At 47.5% G+C, this 24,417-nt stretch overlaps 1 protein-coding gene across 3 annotated transcripts in view; it reads right to left on the bottom strand.

Annotated features, from left to right (window-relative positions):
* Nucleotides 1-24,417, bottom strand: part of CTIF (cap binding complex dependent translation initiation factor) — a 147,480-nt gene that overhangs the window by 109,892 nt on the left and 13,171 nt on the right. For all 3 annotated transcript variants that reach the window (XM_039733335.1, XM_039733334.1, XM_039733336.1), the window contains 2 exons: nt 9,331-9,543; nt 6,205-6,288 (listed from right to left, as the gene is read on the bottom strand). In XM_039733335.1, coding sequence (XP_039589269.1) covers nt 6,205-6,288; nt 9,331-9,510 — 264 coding nt within the window. In that variant the 5' untranslated portion in view covers nt 9,511-9,543. Of the gene's footprint in view, nt 1-6,204; nt 6,289-9,330; nt 9,544-24,417 lie in introns of those variants that run through there.

Below are 24,417 nucleotides of genomic sequence, written 5' to 3'. Positions count from 1 at the left end.
GACTATCTGGGAAAGGACCAAGCCTGTGTGGTTGTGTTTTTTGGACAACACTGTAGGCTAGCCAAGGATGTGCTAGATAGCTCATTTGCACACAAGGATGAAGGAGGAAGATGATGAAGAGGAAGACTGAGGGCTCTCAGAATCTCCCTGAGAACTCCAGACGTGCTGTGGAAACCCATCAGCAAGACCCTGTCCCAGCCTCAGAGGAAATGGCTCATGTCATCCCTTCCCTGCCTAGAGCTCCAGCACTGACTGATCTATTCATCCAAACCTGGGAAGAGGAGACCTCAAAGGGAAATCAAGTCTCACAAAATAAGAGTGTGGGAAGCTCTACAGTGGGCAGACAGGCATCACCCAGTCTTCTCTACCCAAACAGAAAATGAGGGTGACAATATGTCCTGTGACATCTCCCCCCACCCTCAGTAAGCAGCAGCAGCTCTCCAGAGCAGGCAGCAAGGCAATGAACATCTCCCTCCCAGACCTCCTGACCCCTCCTGACCCAAGGAGGTGCCTGCTCCACATGAGGCACTGCTGCTTCATGAGGCCAAGCCCAAACAGAAGTCCCAGAGAAAGTTACACCTACACATTAGCTGAAGGACTTGATTTCTTTCTCAGCAGTGCTCTCCAACCACAACTGAGCAGGGCTGCATCCACTAAATGAGGAAGCATCACCCAGCAATTACAGGCAGAAAAGTGACTGGTTTTCTCAGAGCTGCTCTTTGCTCATGGGCAGCTCACCCCACCTAAAGTCCTGCTCTCTTCCTCCATCAGGCAGACATGTACTCACTGGCAAAGCCAGTGTCTGTCTCTTGCTTTCTCCTTATCTTTTGGAAACACAAATCAGTGTCTGCAGCATCAGCCAGCATCCACCTGCCACAACAGATGCTCAGCATGGTGGACAACCTCAGTCGAGTTCAGTGTTCAGTGTACAAACTGGCCCTGAGCAGCAACAGGAGCAGGCCAACGAGATGCTGAACCCCAAACGTATTCCCCAAACATGGAACTGCTGGAGCAGGTCCAGAGCTGGCCATGAGGTTGATAAAAGGACTGGAGCACCTCACCTGTAAAGACAGGCTGAGGAAGTTGGGGCTGTTCAGCCTGGAGAAGAAAAGGCTGTGTGCAGACCTCACAGCACCTTCCAGAATCTGAAGGGAGCCTAAAGGGAAGCTGGAGAGGGACTCTGCATCAAGAATTACAGTGACAGGGCAGGGATTAATGGGTATAAATTGAAAGAGGGGAAATTTAGGATATTAGGAAGAATGTTTTTACTGTGAGGGTGGTGAGACACTGTCCCAGGTTGCACAAGGAGGTTGTGGATGCCCCAGCCTTGACAGTGCTCATAGCACATAAGGTCCTGAGCAACCTGTTCTAGTGGAAGGTGTCCCTGCCTATGGCAGTGGATGACTTTTAACATCCTTTCCACCCCCTGAAAATTCTATAATTTCTAAAAATCCTTCCAGAATCATCCCTCTTGTTTTCTTTCAGATCTGGACGCAAGGATGGGCAACTCACACAGGCTGTCCACCAGCACAGGGAAAATGAATTACAAATTCAGTCAAGAGATCCTGCCAATCCACTGTCTCTCCAGCCCTATGTGGTCAGCCAAGAATTTGGGGCATTACATGCTGCCTGCTGATGTCACTGGACTTAAGCCAGCAGGACAATTTCACTGCTAACTTCAGTTAATCTGGACCCAGTGACATGTCCCCTGTACCCTGTCCAAGACCATGATCCCCACCCACCTGCTTCTGCAGCATCCACCAGGCAGGATCTCCTGGTGGCTGATCTCAGGAAGTTAAATCAGCACTGATGCCTGCAAAAGAAAATTTTCTGGAACTGTGAAAGAAATCTGCACAGATAATTTGATTTTTCCATTCTCCATTAAAACTGAGCTCCTCTGTGCATTGAAATCTGCTGTTACCCAAGAGACAGCCTTCACACATTGCCCCACACCTCCTATTGCCTTTGCTTTGGCAACGTGGCAGCTTTTCCAGCCATGACTGCAAGACGTGGACATGGAATGACAAGACCTTAAAGTCTCATTTCATCCCCTGCCACGGGCAGGGACACCTTCCACTGTCCAAAGCGCTGTCCAACCTGGCTTTGGACACTTCCATGGATCCAGGGGCAGCCGCAGCTGCTCCGGGCACCCTGTGCCAGGGCCTCCCCACCCTCACAGGCAAGAATTCCTTCCCAACGTCCCATCTAACCCTGTCCTTCCCAGCAGGAAGCCATTCCCCCTTGTCCCTCCAGGCCCTTGTCAGAACTATTATGCCAGCACAGTTAGGGATGCTCTTTACTCCAGGCAGTCTGATCTCCAGCCGAGGCCCAAGAGCGCAAACCCACCACCCCACCCTGCCACCATGTGCTGCTGTTTCTGCTGGTTTAACAGCAGGGCAAAGCCATCTCCTCCACCAGCAGCTCCTCAGGGAGGAGACAGGGCAAGGGGGCTACAAGGAAGGTGTGGGATCATCAGGTGTGATCTACACACCCGGCCTGCTGCTTCACTGCTCAGCAGATTGGCAACACGACCATCAGCTGCAGAGGCCTCTGAGGGCCCAAACCCTGTACCAAGTTCCTGCTGCACCTGGTGGGGCATGGACACAAGCATGGAATGAAAGCAAGTCCTGCTTGCTGCCAACAAACAGGTTTTTCCTTGGTGACGATGGATGACAGCCAGCCACCATGGGGGAAGGAAGGGACTTGGCCAGGAAGAAGGATTTCCAGCTCTCCATCTCCCACTGCCTGGAGAAATAGCACAAACCCGCAGAGTTGTTCTGGTTTTTGTTAATGCCTTTTACATAAGGGGAGCCTGGGATGGAGGTTCTGCCAGGCCTTTCATGTACCAAGAGCTCTGCTGGCTCCCTCAATATGCACCATACCAGATTTTTTTACTTAATGAATTGCTCTCAGAAATATATCAAAGAGCTTCCTACTTGCCACAGCCTCACAAGGGGAATGCAAATAAAGTATTATATAAAAACTTCCCACTGGCTCTTTTTGGGGAAGAAAAAAAAAATCCAAACATAAAAGAGCTTAAAATTATTCCATTATCTAAACCTTCCTCATTTATAGAAGCAGTAAGGTGCTCAAATAATATTTTGAGTACCTGTTTTTGCCCCAGAGGCTCACACTTGGTGAGACCTGGCAAAATTTCTGGGAGTTTAGTGGAACAAGGCCATGCCATGCAGCAAAGAGAGAGATCCTAGTAGGAAACAAGAATTACAGATGAGCTGAATGTAATTGTGAGACCAGAATTTTTCTCAGCACATGAGATCACAAAATGTATCTCAGGAGACTCCCCCATGAGCAGACCATCTTCTCACAGCCACCTGCCCACAGAATTGGAAAGACCAGGAGGTTTCAGGGGGAATTTTCTCTGTTTTTAAGCCACTGCTTTGTATGGGATGCCTATGTGCCAGCCTATGGGAGCTGACTCTAAGTCTCACACAGGTGCTAATACCAAGTAGTGCAAGACAGGACAAGTCTGTGGTGCTGTCTTCCAGAGATACCAAACACCATCAGAAATCAGCAATTTAGGAACATCCTGAACTGCAGGTTGCATCAAGACACTCAATTTTTACCCTTATATTGTATTTTATTTTGAAATTGTTCTAACCCCCTCACTTGTGCAACAACCAGTAGATGCTTATATACACTATACTATATAAAAATGCATAACACACACACACACAGAGTAAAAAAAAAAAAAATCTTTCTTTTATTTTTCTTAACCTTGCTGGATCATATAGCCCAGAATTTCAAAGGCATCAAGTACTCAGGGATGCATAGGGGGATTTTTCAGGCATGGGAAAGTCACCTTCTCTCTAGCCTTCTCTATAACCTTTAGGAAGCCAATTACTTCTGAAAAAGCAAGACTGGACTACTCTGTCTTCACAGAAAATGAACCACATGCTGAATATATTTCCAGGACTAACCTAGATTTCCATATAAATGCCCTTTCTGATGGCCACGTGAGGCATACCATGGTCACTGATACATAACCCACATTTTCACATTAGCTGAAGCCAGCAGAAATCTCACATACAAGTATTTTTCAAGTATGACTGGCAACACAGAGATCTCAGCTGGAAACACAATAGAAAAACTAGGAATTGCATTTCCTGCCCAAACCCCTCAAATAACTAAAAAACTGCAACAAAAAATCCCCATCAGAACAAAAAAAAAATCCCCAAAACAAAACCAAAAAACCCAAAACCAAACAAAACAAAAAAAACACCCCAAAACCCAATCCCTTCCTCCACTAGGAAATAATTAGCCGGCTTCTTCCTTAGCAGGTTTGAAAAGTGATAATTTTAGTTCAGGATAAGCATGTTAGTAATGACTTTTTAAAAATATATTGAAAGATTTTTGTGAAAACAGCCAGAAATTGTAAGAAACTGCACTTGGTCCTCACCAGCAGCATTTCACTCATATATCAGTGACAGTGAGAGAAATGCTTGCCTGGACAGAGGAACAATAGCTTGCAGCTCCTCTTTGGTGCCAAGGAAAATTTGTTACTCGCAGTTAAAGGAAGCCAAACATGGAGAGAGATAATTACTAGCTCTGCTGCAGGCTGGGAGAGAGCCCAAACACAGGGTAAGCAGCTTGGGCATCAGCGAATGGTGTTTGTGTGTAGGAAAGGAGCTCCCTGTAGGAGGAGATCAAACACATTTAATTCTCAGGGAAAAAAAAAAAAACCCAACAAAACAGCAAGAAAACAAAACAACAAAAAAAACACCTCAAAAAAAACCCCCAAAAAAACCCCATGTAAGCTGAAACAAAAGAGTGCATGGCACCAGGCATATGGAGGATGTCAGGAAAGTAACACCCATGCATGACTCCTGCATCCTCCTGCAGTCCCCACCAGCCACTGGCACACCAGCAGAGCCCTTGGGTGAAGGGCCAGGGACCTTCTTCCCTAGGGAAAACGCCTGATCCACCCAAGGAAGCCTGATGGAAATGGCCAGCTTCCCAGGTGAACATCCATCAGCTGTCTGCAGTGCTGGGAGGCAGCCTGGATGAGGTTTTGCTGCTGAATATTTTGAAGCAGATCACAGCTGTAATAAATTAAATCCACAATTCCGTCTGGCACCTTCAGGAGCTCATCAGAAGCAGTGTCTCTGTTCAGCACACACCCTCCTACAAAACAACACCCTGCCTTTGCTGGGTAAAGGTGTTGGTAGAGGTGCTACCAGCATCCCAGGGCCATGGCAGGGACAGGATGCCTAAGCCCCTATCCCTCAGCCAAGGACTTCCAGCACGGCTCCATGGGAGGAAGCTGTGCCCAAAATGAGAGCTGCAACATGCCCTCCTCAGACTGGCACAGCCTCTTTTACACCCTGCAAGGGGCTCCCAAATTCCCCCTCATGGATCCCATGCACAAGACTGCACTTGCAGGACATCAAGCAGAGCAAGAGAATGAAAGCCATCAACTTGAAGCCTTTTCTCTGGGTGGGACATCCATCAGCCACAGCAACTGGAAATGTTGTTTCCCCTTCCCTCAGATGCTTAAATTTCACATCTCCTCAAGCAAGTGCTGCTCTCACAGAGCTGAGGATCTCATGGTGACACAGCAGCTTGTCAAGCAGATGAGAATGATCAAACACAAGCCCCCACCCTACCCAACCCTCTGTCATGAGGAGGGACAGCCACCTCCAGGAGTGCTTGGTAGACACTCTTTACTTGTGTTCACACCACATCCAAGCATCAAAATTGACTCACACCTGGCTCCTGACACTGCACAACCAACACAGGCTCTCAGCACGTGCAACTTTGCTTCTTCTGCCAGCTCACCCTCTCAGCTGTGTAATGCTCTTCCCTGTAACACTGTCCTTGTGCTGCAGCACACAACAGAGAAGCCCAGCTACACAAAGATCCCTCGTTCCAGCTACATCTCATCCTTCCAAGTCAGCTCTGATGTTCCTAACAGCTTCATCACACAGGTGACAATAAGAAAGTCTTCCAGAATAAATGTGATGCTCCTAATTTTTTCCCCTTTAAGCTCCTGGTGAAAGCATCCATCTGCACACCAGGATGTTGCCCACCTCCCATGGCTTGGGCAGGAATGAGCTTTCAGATGCCAAGCAGAGGGACACATCTCCCCTTCCATGGGAGAGGAAAAGTTGGCAGGATCTCCCAGTCGAGACAGTGTAAGAAATAAAGGCAAAGGTCTGGGGAGGAGGAACCAAACACAAACCCTACCTGGTTGTGTTCGTGAGAGGACGAGCCCTTCCCTCGGGATGGGGAACAGCTGCCATCAAGCTGCTCGCTGCAATCCGCCGTCCACTGAAAAAGGGATAAAAAAAGGGATTGTGTAAAATAATAGCTGGGCCGGGCAAAACTGCTGCGTCAGTCCACAGCGCTCAGCAAACACCGTCCCGCTGCGGGCATCGCTGCACACGTGTGGCACCCCCTCCTTTTTGAGGATGATCCCAAAGGCTTTGGATTGGAAATGCTCCACCCGCTGACAGTGGGTAGAGGGGAGAAGCAGGAACAACTGTAGGAATGCATTTGATATGGTGCTTTGCAATAAAATCCAGCCCAAATAACTCCTTGCTGACTCTGGCAGTGCTTGGAACCCCAGGTGTGTGATACACACTAGGGTGACTTACCACTCATTTCCATGGAAAGCTGTAAAATTTCTGCTTTTCCCAACCCTTGTTCCCAACTCTATTTTCTTCAAGGACAGATACATGCCCTGAGCAGCCAACACCCCATGTCTTCATTTTAAACAAAACAGAAAATTAGTATGGAAGCTGTAGGTTTGGCCATTGCCATATGTGGCTATAGGGAATTAGCAGATTCTTAGGCCAGCTTCCCCCAAGGCTGGGCATCAAGGTGCCTCCACAAGAATAACTGAATTTGGTGTCATTTATTGCCTTATTTTTTTCCCCTAAAGAAATGTACGGCTGCATCATACTGGTGAAAAAAAAAAACAAACAAACCAAAACCAATTTTCACTAGACAAACATCAAAGGTGCTGCTTAATTCTAAAGTAATTTTGTTACTCCTTCAAAAAAGTGGAGACTGACCAGCCCCACTTCTGAGGTCTTCCATGCTGGAAGCACTTGGCTGCCCCAGAGACACTCAAGGCTTGGTACCATCACCAAGGATGATGCGCCAAGAAAATGAAAACTCATTTCCATACCAACAAGCACCTGAGAGCTCCCTGACAGGTATGGATGAGGCCACAAAATAAGAGTCTTCATTACAACTGCCCATGATTCCTGCCCTCATCAGAGAGCCCGTCCTAGCTCACAGATGGGGGGATTTCAGTCTCTCCTCATTAAAGAGCTGCCCATCACCCTCCTGCCACTTCTGCTGAGCCCCCTGGGCTCATGATGCCATCACTCTTGAGAGCCTTTTATTTACCAGATGTATCCCTATCTGCTTTAACAATTTTGAGTGCAACCACATGCCTGGAAAGGTCTCTCAAGGTCCAAGCTCATTCATTACCTCCACAGCAAAATAAAATCACCTTTTCCCCTCTGATTTTTCCTCTTTTTTCCTGGTGGGAACAAGGTTGGGGACATCCCCATCATGGGAACATCCACATTTTGGCATTCTCTGAAGTAGCAATGGATTCAGCTTCCCTGGGAGCTAAGTGAGGAGGATGTGCCTTTCCTTCCTTCCCCCATCAAGGAGAGCAGTTGTCCAGGGATGTAGTACCATCCAAGCAACTCACACACACATGGCTGACTGGATTTATCCACTCTCAGGGAGGGAAAACATCACAGCCATAAGGTAACTAACTGCAGAGAGATTAAATAACTTGCCCAACATTAAAGATTTAGTTTCTGGCAGAGCCTTGCAGTTAAAAACAATTTCCTTGGTCTCAGCTGAGTGCCTTTCCCTTAAATCCATCTTTCTCCCTCTAGCTCTCATTAATGAGGGAACGTGCCACCTTCCATCAGGCTGGCTTCCACCAAGGTTACTCCAACCAGCTGCAGGATATGTGCCTGTTTATTCCTTGCTTTGCTAAGAACCGATCAGGAAGAGAAAATCAGAAATAAAAATTCCTGATTATTTCCTCATTTTTTTCAGGTGGCAAAATGAAAAAAACCTTGGTGAGACATAATTCCTTCTTAGTGCATCCATTAAGATACAGCTTGATAAATGCAAGTGACCTAAAGTGAAAGCCCACCTTCACTTTTTTGTCAAATACACAGCCCTAGAAATACAAAATGTTGCATTTTGATATAGTTCCACAATAAATCCTAATAAAACTTCTGCATCAATGGTCTGGGGTACAACCTCATTTAGCTGCTTCATTTGAGTTGCCTCTATAACTGGTTTAATTAAAAGATTTAATGTTCAGATCTTTCGTTTTTACAGATTTTTCCTCTAAAATAAAACCCAGCCATCTTGAAAGAGAACACTCTCAGAACTGCCATTAAAAACCCAGCAGCTCCTTTTTTCCAGGGCAAGCCAGGAAGGAAAGCTAAAATGCCATTTCCACAAGTGGAAGATGGATTTTAAGGATCCATCAAGGATCCTTAAAGGGTCTTAATGCAAAAAATGCACATGAGCTGCCATGAGAATTAGAAATTTTTGTCCTTAAGATGCAGAGGGAGCCTGGACTTATTGGCAGAGCAGTGGACAGACTGGAAGACGTTACAAAACTTTGTCTATTAATTTATTTCTAATTCAATACTACTTTTGAACTTAACACATTAATAAGCAGAACTTGTCTGTTTGACCTGAAGCCCCTACAAAGCATCACTTCAAACATAGATATCTTCCAGCCTTGGGTTAATAAAATACACTTTGGATCACTAGATTTTAAAATATATTTTCTCCCATTTCTAAGGACTTTGATCCTCAAATTGTAAAAGACCTCTTCACCAGAATCTATTCTTAAAAAGGTTCCTTTGTTTGGTAATTTCTTTACACTGAGATGATATAGAATAGGTCTAGAGCTCTGAGTCAGATCCTCAGCTCCAGCAAACCTGCAGAGTTCAGACAGATCAGATGAAACACTGCTGATACCAGATAAAGATGGGATCCTTCACATGTAGAATCATAGAATGGTTTGGGGTGGAAGGGACCTTAAACCCGATCTCATTCCACCCCCTGCCATGGGCAAGGACACCTTCTACTGTCCCAAGCTGCTGCAGGCCCCTCCAACCTGGCCTGGAACACTTACAGTGATACACTTTGAGACCATAAAAAACCAAACCCAGCATCAGCAGCTTGAACACCTCACATACATCCCCAAACAAGCGAGCTGCCCCAAACCCAGCGCTTTACCACATCCAGCTTCACATCCAAACCCTGAAAAAGCTACCTCAGCTGAGAACACGCTCCGGGAGCCCCTCTTTCCCCCACCTGTGAGACGTGGGACTGCGTCTTCTCGCTCTCGCCGTCGCCCTCGGTCTTGTCGCTGAGCAGCCCCTGGACCTGGTACTCCAGGACGTAGCTGTCGATGAAGCGCTCCAGCTCCTCGATCTCCTGGGAGCGGCTGCTCCCTGCCTCCGAGGAGGCCGACGCCACCGAGGAGCTCTCCATCCCGTCAGGGGACACGCCGGGGACACAGGGGGCCTGAGGAAGCGGGACAGAAAAGACAGCAAGGGATTATTTCCCGGTAATTATGAAAATTACCAGCAGACAAAGCCTATCGGTTACCATGCGCAGGATGTTTTTTTGCTGTACATCTGCATTTCCAATACAGTTTCTAATAATCCTAGGTGGTTGCATTTACGGCTTCCAGGCATGCAAAAAATGTTCCATTTTTGTAATATTCCTGCATTTAAGGACAACAGACGTTTCCTGGACTCCTGCTTAAAACCCAAACTGCTGAAAACCTCCAGACATACGCACGAGAGAAAAAAATGTCACACTTAGAATGCTTAATTTAATAAATCCATAGCACTAGCTGTTCTGGATATGGGTGAGAAGCTGGGGGTAATGGACAAGGGCGAGGAAGAGGATGATAACTGAAAAGCTTCTCTATGGCAGTGGCAGTAAATAATGCTGAGCTAATGGTGCGAGTGTAAATGGTCCAGTGAGGAGGTGAGACAGAGATCACAACAGAATTCACTTTTAAAACCTCTCACTGCAGAAAATTGCCTCTATAGGAGACGTAGGGGATTTATAATTCTCTTCTTCTTACTTCTCCAGGGCTCAATGACTAATATCTTAAAGAAAGGAAACCACCAGCTCCTGGGCTGGGCATAGCACTGAACTCTGCTCCCTCTGACAGGGACAGGACCCATGGAAATGGCTGGAGCTGTGCCAGGGAGGTTTAGGTTGGATATCAGGGCAAGGCTCTTCCCCAGAGGGTGCTGGCACTGCCCAGGCTCCCCAGGGAATGGGCACAGCCCCGAGGCTGCCAGAGCTCCAGGAGCCTCTGGACACCCTGCCAGGGATACCCAGGGTGGGATTGTTGGGTGTCTGAGCATGGCAAGAGCTGGATTGGGTGATCCTGGTGGGTCTCTTCCAGCTCAGGATACTTTATAATTCTACATTTGGAAAAAACTAGGCTGTGGCCCAGTATCTTGTGGTAAATCTTGTATTCCTCCCTTCCTGCAGCTGGGAGGGAGAAGACATGGGAGCTGCCAGCACTCTGCAGGACACAACAACTTCATCTCTCACCCTCTCCTTCACCAGGAATGGGTAGCTACAGTCTGCTTTGAGACAAGTATAAAATCACCAGGCAAATCCAGAGTGAGTCACATGCCTTCCAGAAGGGAACAGGGAGGGAAAAAAAATATCTGTTCCCAGCTCATGTAGTTTCCAGCTCCTGAACTATTTTCTCCTCTGTCACTTCTGAACAATTGTGGCTTCATTTGTAAACTGCCAAGAATGAGCAGTTCTGGCCTAAGGATTTCATCTGCTCAAGGAACTATTCCCAAATGTGCTCAGACTGTCAAAAAGGCTCATTATGTAGACCAATATCACACATTAGCTCCTGAGCAAAAATCATATGCCATATTAAAAAGGACAAAGAAAAAAGAAGAAAGTGAAGAAAGAAAAAAAGAAGGAGCCCCAGAGAGTGTGAAGCCCTGGAGGAGGGCATGCTTCTCCCCTTTTCACTAATTAGTGCCAATTACAAAAAGGAAAGCATCAATTATCAAACAGGAAGTGCTGAAGAAAGAGTTGGGAGAATAGGAGGCTCCCGTGAGTCCTGGAGGGGTGTGATGGCATGGAGAGATGGCACGAGGCAGGGGACAAATGATACAGGTGGCATCACTCAGGATGGAGTGAGCAGGGCCAGAGGTTATCCTCCATCTCACTGGGCCACACATTACCCAAGCCCAAAGTTTATTTTGTCTATTCCAGACAACACAAACCACATATCTGAGATATCTGTGGATCGCTCGTGGGAAACTCTAAAACAAATTCGTCTTGTGGTAGCTTCACCTCTCTCTAAAGGAAACCATCAGGAAGAAAACTCCTGTTCTTCCTGGTGATCTGTGCCTGGAGCTAGTTTCTCACCTCACCTAACCCTCAAAACACATACAAAATGGGTTTTCAAAGAAAAACCAAAACCCACTCGAGCATCAAAGCATTTAGTATCTTCCACACTGAGCAAACAAATGCTCTTGATGAAGCAGTGATCCCTTGGCTCTGTGTTTGTACAGCACCCACCACAAAGGATTCCCAGACACCAGGTGCAAATAGAGATCAATCTCAAATTTGCATTTTTTTCCTACTTCCCCCTTTCCTCCAATCTACTTTGCCAAAGCACAGAATTTGTAAGTTTTGGAGGTCTGAAAATTACCTTCCAAATCTTTCCTATCTCTGAAAGTGTTCAAGGCCAGGTTGAATGAGACTTGGAGCAACCTGGTGCAGTGGAATACGTCCCTGCCTATGGTAAGGGGATAGAACTAGAGGACCTTGAAGGTTTCTTCCAACTTAAATCCTTGTAAAACCCTATGATTTTACAAAGCCCATGTTGTGCTCGTTACTGTGACCATAAAAGAAGGAAACATCAGCAGAAAAAGTCAATAGATGTGCAAACTGCTTATTATAACTTAGTAATTATCAGCATTACTGTAATGTATAATCATTATTAATAGCTATTATTAAGGGTGATCTAAATGGGATTCTTGCTCTAGCAAGATTATAAAGTTTTTTTAGCATTTATACAGTTTTACCCTTCATCAGCAAATAATAAGAACAAGACTTTTTTGTTGCACTTGTAAGCTCCTTCCCTTTCTCCCGAAGGTGCTCCATGCTTGCTGAACTTGGAAAGAAGTGGTGAGTTTGACAGGTGAAGAATATTAATGGAGAAGGAACCCACTTTGGGTTGGGAGGCAACAGGAGAGTGGAACTTGCAGCCAAAGTGATTTAAGAAGTGGTGAGTCTGTGATGAGAAGACCACAGACATGCAGAACAGTGACGCATTTCCATCAGGTCACCGAAGGCTGGGCCCCACATGCATGTCCTCCCCAGGCTCCAGCCATTCCCCTCCATGCCAAAATCTCTCCAAAATCTGGACTGCAGCAGCCAGGCAGTGCCAAGACAGAACAGCAGGGCAACTTCCCACAGACTGTCCCCTGGGATGAGACCCACCTGTGTCCCAGCCGTGCCAAGGGACTCCAGCCCCCAAAACAAACTTCTGGGCAAAAACATGCTGGCACAGAACATTACACCAAAACTGCTATCATAGGGAGATCTTCCTATAACTATTATTACAGAATCATTGAATCATGGAATTGTTTCGATTGGAAAGCCCTCCAAGACCATCAAGTCCACTCCTCCGGCAATGCCAAGGCCACCACTGACCCATGTCCCCAGGTGCCACATCCACACTGCTTTTAAATCCCTCCAGGTATGGGGACTCCACCAGTGCCCTGGGAAGCTCTGCCAGAAGCTCTGCTGGAAGCTCTGGACAAGCCTTTCATGGAGAGATTTTCCTCAGTATCCAGCCTGAGCCTGCCCTGGCCCAGCCTGAGGCCGTTCCCTCTCCTCCTGTCCCTGTTCCCTGGAGCACAGCCCGACCCTCCCCGGCTGTCCCCTCCTGGCAGGAGCTGTGCAGAGCCACAAGGTCCCCCCTGAGCCTCCTTTGCTCCAGGCTCAGCCCCTTCCCAGCTCCCTCAGCCTCTCCTGGGCCTCCAGCCCCTTCCCAGCTCCCTTCCCTGCCCTGGACACGCTCCAGCCCCTCAGTGTCTCTCTTGTGCTGAGGGCCCAGAGCTGTCCCAGCACTGGAGGTGCCTCAGCACCAGCATTCCCAGGCTCTTCCCAACTTTCCAGCCCCTCTGCACAGTCTAGAGCTGTAGGACGCTGGGGTGACCCAAGAGCAAGGCAGTTCTCACTCCAATTCATCCAGACAAACCTACATCCTGACCTGCTCTTAGGACAAAAACAGCACACCTTGCTCCTGTGCAAGGTCCAGTGTGATTGAGCACCAGCAAAGGAAAGAAAATGAAGAGATTGCTTTTCCCAGCGTTTTGCTTCCACTGGATGGATACTAAGAGCTCAAAATGCTTTCGCACACAGGATGAGTTTCTTGGAAGGTTGTGGCTTCCAAAGGCAAGAGAAACAGTAATACCACATTGTCACACACAGCCAAAATGGTGAAAGTTGTAAGCAGATTTTCTCGACAACTACACAGCCAGGAGCTAATACCCACTGCCAATGCCTAGGAAAGGTCATTGGGAAAGATCTCTAAAATACAGAGTTCAGGCAGAACTACTTCATGCATTGGGCTTCCCCTCACCTGAACTGAAATTCAATTTTTGAAAGGTGTAACGACCACCAAAGTCCAATAAAGGACAAGTGCCTAGCCCATGTTTCCCCCAACATGGCCTCAGCTGTTTAGGCTGGACTGACTGACAGCATTTAATTGGAAAACTCATGTCTCTTCCTTACTTATCCTTCAGTTAAACACTAAGAAAATCCCAGGCCAATCCTCCATTCCTCTGTGACTCCACAGTAAAGTCAGGAGGAATGCTGAGCATCCTTTATAGCATAGAATATGTATTTCTCAGAAATGCTATCACAGGCCAGCTGCTGCAGAGACAGGCCGTGACAGGCTACAGAGCTATCCTGACATCCCTGAAAGCCTTTGTCTTGCCACATGAGATTTATCATCCCAGAGTTTTCTAGGAACAAGAGATGCTTCCTATAAAAGGCAGCTGCAGTGCAAATTCTTCACGTACCAGTGCAGCCACCTGCTTCCAGAATGTTCTTTGATAGGACATCCAGCATCCCTCTTGTGTTAGTTCTCCCTTGAGTATTTATAGAAGACTGTGATCCAGCAGTCCCTTCTGCTCTGAGACACCTGGGACATGAACTGAGGAGCAGCTCAGCAGCCCAGATTTGTCTGTGCCTGAATGGGATGATGGTAAAAACAAAGCAAACTGATCCCCAGGGAGACAGAGGGAAAGGCCCCAGCCCAGACCCATCACATCCCCTCTCATGAACAACTTTCACATCTCTTGAGCAGGCTCCAAAACCCACTCCATTGTTCTCCCATCTGTGCCTCCTACAGCCATGCTGGATATAATCTTGTGCAGGTGGAGCTGGATATCTAGGCTGAGGTGACACCCTTGTCTGCTCAGTGCCTTCCTGGGGCTGGGCAGGGAGGAACAGCTCATGGTCAAACTCTCCATCATCATCCCCTCCCTCACATTTCCTGCTCACTGAGACTCCAAGCCAGGCTTCCTAAAGCTGCTGCTGAAGCACACACAGAAGGAGGAAGTCCCTGCAGCCCCAGACAAGATAGATGCTTTGACTGCAGAGACCAGGGAAGCGCAGATAGCACAGGACAGCCCTTCTACTTCTTATCTGCTTCTTATCAGCACCTTTGGGTCAGGTGAAACCCTCTGTGTGTCTCAACTCTGCAAACACCCACCCACCAGCTCACGCTCTGACAGCAGCACAGGCACGAGGACCTTTGACTGTCTGTGCTTGGGGCTGGAACTCGTCGCCATCAGCACGGCTTGATTTCCAGCATCTCCTTTTAATGAGCCTCTTCTGCAGCAATATTTTCCCTCTCCACATCCAGCCCTTTTCCAACAACAAGTAATTAGCAATGCGTCTTTCTCAAGCGGTGAGAGCATCTCAGAGAACGAGACGAGCAGTTTATCTTTATTGCTGGCAGCAGCTCTCATACCCAGCCACCCGCAGGAACAGTTACTATGGAAAATAAAAGAAACAGAGATGAACCATGACTCCCTGTACCCAGGTACTGCTGCATCTCCACAAAGCATCATGTGTCTTGGATTTGCTGCTGCAAAACCACTACCTTTCCAGACATCAAAACATCAAGCACAGAAATGTAAATTATTATACCCCGGATCTGACCCTTTTCTAATTAAAATGTAAACACCTTTGAAAACCACATGAGTGTTTACTGCTGGAGCCAGCCTTGGGCTTTTCAGACACTGATGCATTCACAGCTGGCTGAGCATTTAATGTATTTCATCATCCCTCCAGTCTCAGGTCTGGTTTCGGGTACCTGGTGAAGCAGAAAAGCCCCAGTGACAGGACAGGAGCCCACCAGCTGCCACATTGCAGTGTCACTCACGAGCCTGGCACAGAACAGCAGGCAAACACCACGGTGCATTGAAACAGAGCCATCAAAACAAACACAGAAACAAATGGAGGGAAAAGAAAGAGGGACAGAAAAGTGCTGCAGAATCCAACCCAAAACAGCCAGCTTGATCCCACAAGAAAGGGAGAGGAGTAACCAGAAAGCCAGAAATCCTCATTTTCACCCAGACAATAATTTATTATGTAGCTTGCTTCCCTGCAATAAGCAACTCTTTGTGGCTGGAAAGTGAATCTTTTTCCTTTTCTTCTCTTTAAACAAAACCAAAGCCACATTACCTTTAGAAACATAAAGTCTTTTAGTGTGTCAAATCTGTGCTTGATGTTGGAATGGTTTTCCACCAGATGGGCTTCCTTGCCTGGGGGAAGACATTACCTTTGGCTTGTGATAGATATTATCAAAAAAGGAAAGGAAAAAACAGCACACAGCTAAGAAAAGTACTGTCTGAGCATCAGCTGGGTGGAGGTGGGTTTTTATGGGCTCACCCTGTGGTGGGATGCTCTATTACAGGGGATGTCAGGGCAGGGAGACTGCTGGGGCATCACTGGCTACAGCAACAACAGCAAGGAAGACTCACAGATTTTGATACAAATTCAATACATGCAAATGCACCAGCATTTCTAGATATAAAAGCTGAAACAGGCTCTAAAAAGCCTCCAACCACCAGCCCCTGAATTGTGAACAGCCTGAGTTTTATAACCTATTTTACACTGGTTCATGCTACAAAATGTGACTTAAACCAGACATAATAGATTTCCACATTCCCCTGTTTCTACTATAAGTTAATGGAACGAGAGCCCACGTCACATCTTACCCATATTATTTTTCACCTTTACAAGGACAATTTTGCCAGGTAAAGATATTAAACAACTATTATGAATATCTGAGGAAAGAGCATTTCACACATGCTCTTCTCTTCAGAGCTGTACCGGAGAGCACACAGCATCACTCTGGCAGCTGGGCAGGACATGATGGCTGCAGGGATCGTGCTGGAAGATGTGAACCAAGGATGTTCTCCTGCCAGATGAACTTGCACATGTGCACCATGCACCTGTGTGTGCCCTCCTGCGATTCACCTGGCAGGCTGCAATCCTCAGGCAAACAACTCCTGGTTTTTTGCCCAGCTCTTCTGGCACCCCAAGAGATGAGCCACGATGCCAAGGAAGCAGCAGCCAGGGTACAAAACTCTCTGTGCAGGCAGTGCTCTGCAGGCAGAGAGCATAGCCCAGACCCTAAATAAAAGCATCACAACCACGAGCTCATCCATACACAGTCGCTTGTGCACCCGTGCCGGCAGCCGCGCATTGTCCTTTGTAAATAACCAAAGGGAAATCATTATCGGGACAAAATCTTTTCTTCCCAGGCACCCAGGCAATATAATAGGCACTTGGGCTGTGAAAAGCCCTGTAATCCTAAAAGACACATCCAACTCTAAGTTGAGATGTCAACCTGTTGAAGTAATCCATCCCGCTGGTGGCTGCCCATGGGAGGGCCTGGGCGGGAGCAGCGCACCCCGGTCAGCAGCAGGGCAGGCATGGAGGCTGCTTAATCCCTATTAAATCACACCCATGGCTCGCTGGCAAAAAGCATTTTTGTGTCTGTAGACCAGCTTGTAGCAGCATTCAGAGGACATACCTTGGCCACCAGCCAAAACGCTGGAGCTGCCACTCCCGGATGGATTTTATGCTAGGAGGAGCCAGCTGGTCCTCTCCTCCTGGGAATCATAGGATCACAGAACAGTCTGGGTTGGAACAAACCTTTAAAGGTCATCCAGTCCAACCCCTTGCCACGGACAATAACACCTCCCACTTGATGAGGTTGTTCCAAGCCCTGTCCAACCTGGCCTTGGGCACTGCCAGGGATGCAGGGGCAGCCACAGCTGCTCTGGGCACCCTGGGCCAGGGCCTGCCCACCCTCCCAGACACCAATTCCTGCCCAACATCCCAAAATGTGTGCCTGCCCTGTGGCAGTGCAGCCATGGCCTGTGTGCTGTCCCTGCAGGCCTTGTCCCCAGTGCCTGGGCAGCTCTCCTGGAGCCCCTGCAGGCCCTGGCAGGGGCTCTCAGGTGTCCCTGCAGCCTTCTCTTGTGCAGGGGAGCAGCCCCAGCTGTGCCAGGCTGGCTCCAGAGCAGAGGGGCTCCAGCCCTGGCAGCATCTCCGTGCCTGCTCTGCACTGGCTGCAGCAGCTCCACGTCCTTGTGCTGCTGGAGCCAGGGCTGGGGCAGCTCTGCAGGTGGGGTCTCACCTGAGCCCAGGGCACAGGGGCAGGATCCCCCCTGCCCTGCTGCCCACGCTGGGATCAGCCCAGGGCAGGGGGTTCAGGCTGGGGCAGCTCCAGCTCTCACCCCCAGCTCCTTCTCCCAGGTCTGCTCCCTCTCCTCATCCCCATCCTGGACTGATCCCAGGGGTTGTCCTGACCCAGGTGCAGCACTTGGCCTTGTTAAACCTCATGAGGTTCCCATCCCTAAGAATTCTCACCTCCATCCCAACCAACTGCTTCTCTTCATCACAGCTTTCTCCTTTTTTGGAGAAATAGCTCTTCTGTGTAACTAGGATAGGGACAGGGGAGGCCCTGGTGCATCCCAAATTCAACACTTCTGGAAGGTGAGATAGGAATGAGGAAGCAAGATGCTTTTTGGAACATCAGTTGCCTTTTGCACCATTGAAAGCAAATCTTCTGTGGGTTCCTGTTGCTAACACCAAAGGGAAGAATCCTTCCCAGCCTTGGGTAGCCTGCTAGTTGAGATGGGGCTGCATGAGGAAGATGTGAAGGGGAGACAATTCCCTCTGACCCACAGCTGGCTCACTGCTCTGGGGTGACTTTATGATGCTTATATCCCCATTCATCTTTTTAGCCCGAAATAAGTTTTGGACATTTAAGACTGGGCCTGAGAGCAAAGCTGGGGGAAAGACAAGAAGCATGGAGTTTGTTTTCAGAAACTGCACTTGCTCCCCTGCATCCTGCTCCTGGACTGTGTTGCCTGCAGAACACACAGCAGGACAGAGCTCTCCTCTACATTTAGTTAGTTTTTAGCTAGTTGAGGCAGAGAAGTTCCCTGGACTGTGGTTCTTCTTTTCTTGCAACTGTTTAAACCTGCTCTGGACTGAAAATCCAGAAAAACACTGAGAGCTCACACCTGATAAGAAACTGAGACAAAAAGGGACTTTCTGAATTTGCCATCTCTTCCGAACAGCCACATATTTTATTGCTTAATATTGTTCTTTTTTTTTTTTTTTTTTCTGTGCTGGTGAATGCTTCACCTGTTAAATAAACAGGTTTTTTCCACTCTTCCCTAAGGAAATAATTTCCTGAACCAGTTGGGGGAGGGGCTGCTCGAATCTGCTTTCTAGAAGGTAAGGTTTCTTGGAGGTTTTCTCCCAAATTTGCCCTAAAACAGGACATTCACTCACAGGGATCTCTGTGCAGTCTCCCTAACACAAGTCACTCAGCTAGAACTGGAAAGAGAAATCATCAAATAAACTTGTGCCACATTGCAGAGCAAAGTGGAAAATAACTTACCGAGTCCTCTCTGAGCTAGTTAAGCTCAACTGAAAAACTCCATGCAGAAATGAGTATATTCAAAGATTTTCTGAATCTTTAATTACCTCCAGTTCTAAAAACCCCTAAAAAACCTTAAAAAATCCCACTCAACTACGCCCACAAACAAATAAAACTTCCCAAACCTGTCTCTGGACCCCCACTATTCCACCACATTCTAATGTTTAAGTTATAAAAGAAGCAGCAGATTGGTTTTTATTTCACAGCCACCCTGGTACCATCAGTCATTGACCTTACCAGTTGCCATACAGGCAGTAACCATGAAATCAGATACTCTAAATATTCTAGTGGAAAACAACAGGATTTGGGGAAAGCACAGTTCCTTCTGGAATTCTGTACATGCAGAAGGAAAAGCAGATGTTTCCTTATACTGCTTCTGGTAATAATAATAATAAAAAAAATTAATAGTCAGAAAACAAAAGGCCTGGAGAAGCACATGGGGAAAGGGAATTCTGTGGGGTCAGTGTCCAACACCACATGAATAGGCTCACCATGATAAATCTGGCCACAGCCAGCGTTCGCCATGCTCTTCCCAACTTTTGGAAACCTCTTCTTGTCAGAGAAAGGGACAGCCTGACAAACACCCCAGCAAGGTATTTGACTCTCTTATTTTTGACCCCAGACTGAGCCAGTCACCAAAACTTTACCTTCACCTGGGGTTGGACACAGTGACCTTAGCTCCTGCCCCTGGAGACGTGGACTGGATGTGGTCAAGACTGCATTTCATCCAGCAAAGTGACTGCATTACTGCCCCTGGAGACGTGGACTGGATGTGGTCAAGACAGTCAGCTTTCTTCCAGCAAAGTGACTGCATTATGGAAAAGTGATTCCCACTTCAGTCAGAGAAACCATCTGAACTCAACTGAGATTCCTCGAGTGTGACTGCTGTGGGCAGAGAGCATCATCTAAGGTAGCTCTCACAGCTTGAGAAGATCATAGAATCATGGAATGGTTTGGGTAGGAAGGGACTTTAAACCTTACCTCATTCATGTCATCAGCAGGGACACCTTGCAATATCCCAGGTTGCTCCAAGCCCTGTCCAGCCTGGCCTGGGACACTTTCAGGGATGGGGCAGCCACAGCTGCTCTGGGCACCCTGTGCCAGGGCCTCAGCACCATCACAAGGAATAATTTCTCCATAAGAGTTTCTTCTCAGATGCCCTTGCAAGCCCTAAATCCATTTTTCAGGCTACAAGGATCTCATGCCATGTTCTCCCACATAATTTCCCACTGCACTTAGGAAAGCCAATGTAATACCCAGGCAGACCCAGGTTTAGCACTGGGCTCCCAGGAGCTGTGCCAGCAAGGAACCTGTGCAGCACAGGCACCACAGCACCCACCAAAGGTCTCACCTAGCCCAGGGATGCTGCTGTGTGGCAGGGATGGGCTCCCTGTGTGAACCCACCACTCTGACCAAAGCCACAGCAGCAGGAATGCCCTGCCCAGGATAGGGCAAACCAGACCCTCCAAGCTTTGCTTTGTACAAGGAGCATGAGCCAGGCCCACTAGCTTAACCCTCCTCTCAAATCCATCCCCAGCTTTTAGCTCCTTCCAGCAGCTGATGAGACAGCTTGAATCAATTCACCAGGAAACGCCTGCCTTAAGGAACCAGCCCAAAAATACCAAGCACCTCCCCAGACAGGAATTTTGGGAGCTACTGGCCAGCCACCAGCCGCCTTTTTGAGGCTTGAAGTGCATTTTTTTGCAATCACTCCCAGACTATCACTCTGTTGGGTGCTCTGAACCAGCAATGCTGCCACAGATCTCCAAAAATTCCCTTCCCAGGTGGCCCCACTCCACCTGTGGTTATTTCCCCCTAAACTGCAGCGAGTGAGGGATGACAAGAAGTCAGCTGTGGGGGTGGGAAGAGCAGCCTGATGATTCCCAGGGTGTAAAGATGCTGCAAGCACTTGCACAGCTGCATTTATCACCCAGGGTACCTGGCTGAGCCTCGGCAGGCAGGAGCAGGACAGGGAGGTGCTTGTTATCACAAAGCAAACAGAGAGACAGGTACTTTCAGGACATGACAAGTAAACTGTTTTGAAATGAACATAAGCTTGGCGAGTGTGTGTTTACCTCCACCAGCAGCAAGGACAGTTGGGACCGGCCCTGATCAAGACAGCTTTGGGATTTACCAGCCCTGTGCTCTAATCTTCCCTGCTGTCAGTGACCCTGACACCAGTCCCTTCTGCTAACCCCAGGTCTCAAACCACAGAATCACAGAATGCTTTGGGTTGGAAGGGATCTTCCAAGTCCCACCCCCTGGCATGGGCAAGGACATCTTCCACCATCCCAGGTTGCTCCAAACCCCATCCAGCCTGTCACTGGACACTTTCAGGGATGGGCCAGACACAAATTCCCTGTGCAACCTGTGCCAGGGCCTCAGCACCTACTTTTTTTCTAATATCTAATCTAAATCTACTCTCTCTCAGTTTGAAGCCATCCCTCTGTGTCCTGTCACTCCAACAGCCTCTGTCCATTTTTCCTGTAGGCTCCCTTCAGGCATTGCAAGAAAGCTTTGTTGAGTCCCAGTACTGCTGCTGGTGTACTGGGGACAAGAACATAAAATTTGTCCCAAAATACCCTTGACCTGCTCTTTTTGTCCAGCTGTTGCATCCACCAGATACCCAAATGTGCCATGCATTTTTGTGTGACTGGTGTGACACCAGCTCCTCCATCCTGCCTTGCTTCCCTCTCTTTTAAAACACAGTGTTCTTTTCTTTCATGGTACACTAAATTTCCACAGCTCTCCATTATGGTGCAAAATAACTTCAGACATTTCATTTGGGATTGAAATGGGACTTGACATTATTTTGTTTCCTGTTTCAACAAAATACCTGTTCTCACTGAACCCCGTTAAAAATACTCTTATTCCCCACAACTATCCTTGGCACCACGATTTCTCTACAGGTTAATTAAGAAAAAAGGCTACAGTTAGCAATAATTATTTGTTGAGGACAATTCACAGGATCTGAGGATAACTTGGGGCACCCACCCAAAGGATGCAGGAGTGCAATGGGATCATGGGGGAGGGCTGTAGGTGCAGCACAGGGGAGCAGCATCTGCAGCTTCAGCAGAAACACCACAGCAGGATGCCTGCTATTCATGTACCTTTGACTTCAGAGATTAAACAGAGAGCTCAAACTATATTGCTTTGCAGGAAAAAAAAAAGGAGAAAAAGGAAAGAAAAGAGGTAAGGGAGAATTTGATGAATCAAGAAACTGCTTAGGGATATACACCCAGATGGTGTCTCACATCAAAGGCCCTTGAAGATAGAGCTCCACCATTCCCAGCTCTTGGGAGCTAGCACAGGGTAGGGATGTCCATCTGAGGGCTCTTTATGACCCAACAATTCAGCAGCAGAATCTAACACGGGACTGGAAAAGGCACTTCTGCAATACATTATGCAGTATGAAAGAAAATAAACCTCATTCCTAGTGCTGAGGTAGTGCAGGACTTGGAGGCTTCAGAGGAAGATGCCAAGAATGCCAAGATAAACACATGACTCTGGGGTTTGGGGCAGGTTCTTCTACTCCTTTTAGAGCTTTCATAGAACCATGGAATGGTTTGGGTTATATGGGACTTGAAAACCCATCCACTGCCACCCCTGCCATGGGCAGGGACACCTCCCTCTATCCCAGCTTCTCCAAGTCCTGTCCAACCTGGCCTTGGACACTTCCAGGAATGGAACAGCCACAGCTTCTCTGGGAAATTTTCTGCCAGTGCTTCCTGAGGACCCTGGGAACACCCTCCTGCTGATGAGCATTCCCCCTGGTCCCTGGGAACACCTGAAGAGCATTCCCACATGCCCATGCTATCCAAAGGCCTTCCAGCACCAGGAACCAGAGGTGACAGCTGGCACTCAAGCCACACATGTCCTCTCCACCAGTGTGGGACAAGGGTCATTTTTCTTCAGAGGAACAAAATTCACCCTTGAAGAAGAAAAGTCTGAACCTATCACATAATCACAGCAATAATTTTTTCAAATTACTTGTTTGCCAGCACCCCAGATTTGCCTTGATGAATTTTAAATCGTTTTGGTCAAGCCACTGCGGCCAAACCACTGGGAAGAAAACACTGAAAAACTGTTTCACTTTTTTTTAGAGTTTCGTATTTTTAAACAAAGGATTTTTTGTTTTATTTTGTGGTGATGTACACTGGATTTCCACAACTCTCCATTATAGTGAAAAATAATTTAAACCACATTTCATCTTGGATTGAAATGGGACTTGATATTATTTTGTTTCCTGTTTCAACAAAATAAAAATATCTATTCTCATTGAACACAGCCAAAAACACTCTTATACCCCACAACTATCCTTAGCACTATGATTTTTCTACAGGCTAATTAAGGAAAAAATTGAGTTAGCATTAACTATCTGTTTTATGACCTGGTGTTGAAGAATATTCACTGAGAATCTGAGGATAGCTTGGGGCACCCACCCAAAGGATGCAGCAGTGCTTCAGGAAATATTGCAAAGGATTTTTTGTTTTATTTTGTGGTGATGTACACTGGATTTCCACAACTCTCCATTATAGTGCAAAATAATTTAAACCACATTTCATCTTGGATTGAAATGGGACTTGATATTATTTTGTTTCCTGTTTCAACAAAATAAAAATATCTATTCTCATTGAACACAGCCAAAAACACTCTTATACCCCACAACTATCCTTAGCACTATGATTTTTCTACAGGCTAATTAAGGAAAAAATTGAGTTAGCATTAACTATCTGTTTTATGACCTGGTGTTGAAGAATATTCACTGAGAATCTGAGGATAGCTTGGGGCATCCACTCAAAGGATGCAGCAGTGCTTCAGGAAAGATTTGTGATTTAAAGTGTTACTGTAATTCACTTGGAAATTAGAAACCTCAGCGAAGTTCACACCTATCTTTTTTTCTACAGAGAGAATTAAGGAAAACGGGAACTCACACTCCCCCAAAAAGAAGGGGGGCACTGGTACAGCCCCAATTCTGCTGGCAAGGTGGAACACCAGGCACAAGCCCAGTGCCAGCCCTTTCAGGCTTTAACCTCCCAGCAATGCCTCTGCTTTGGCTTGTTCCCAGTTCCTCCACGGGCTGCTTTGCTGCAGGAGAAAACATTCACTCCCCAGAGACTACCAGGCACTGCACAAGACAACACCCAGGGCTGCAGGAACCCCAACAGACAAAGCCTCGTGCGATGCCGCGCTCCATCCTCTCCCGCTCCCTTTCAGGTCCAACTGGATCTCGTGCAGGGCGAGGGGACAAAAAACCCCAAACAAAACAGGTTTTCAGGGCAGCACTGCTGACTTGTTGTTTTCCATCCCTCTGCCACCCAGCCCCTGCGGTGCTGCTAACCTCTGCTGATCCCATC

Source organism: Passer montanus, unplaced genomic scaffold, assembly GCF_014805655.1.
Source record: "Passer montanus isolate IOZ18808 unplaced genomic scaffold, ASM1480565v1 scaffold86, whole genome shotgun sequence".
Classification (NCBI taxonomy): Eukaryota; Metazoa; Chordata; class Aves; order Passeriformes; family Passeridae; genus Passer; species Passer montanus.
This window is presented reverse-complemented; position numbering and strand designations above follow the sequence as displayed.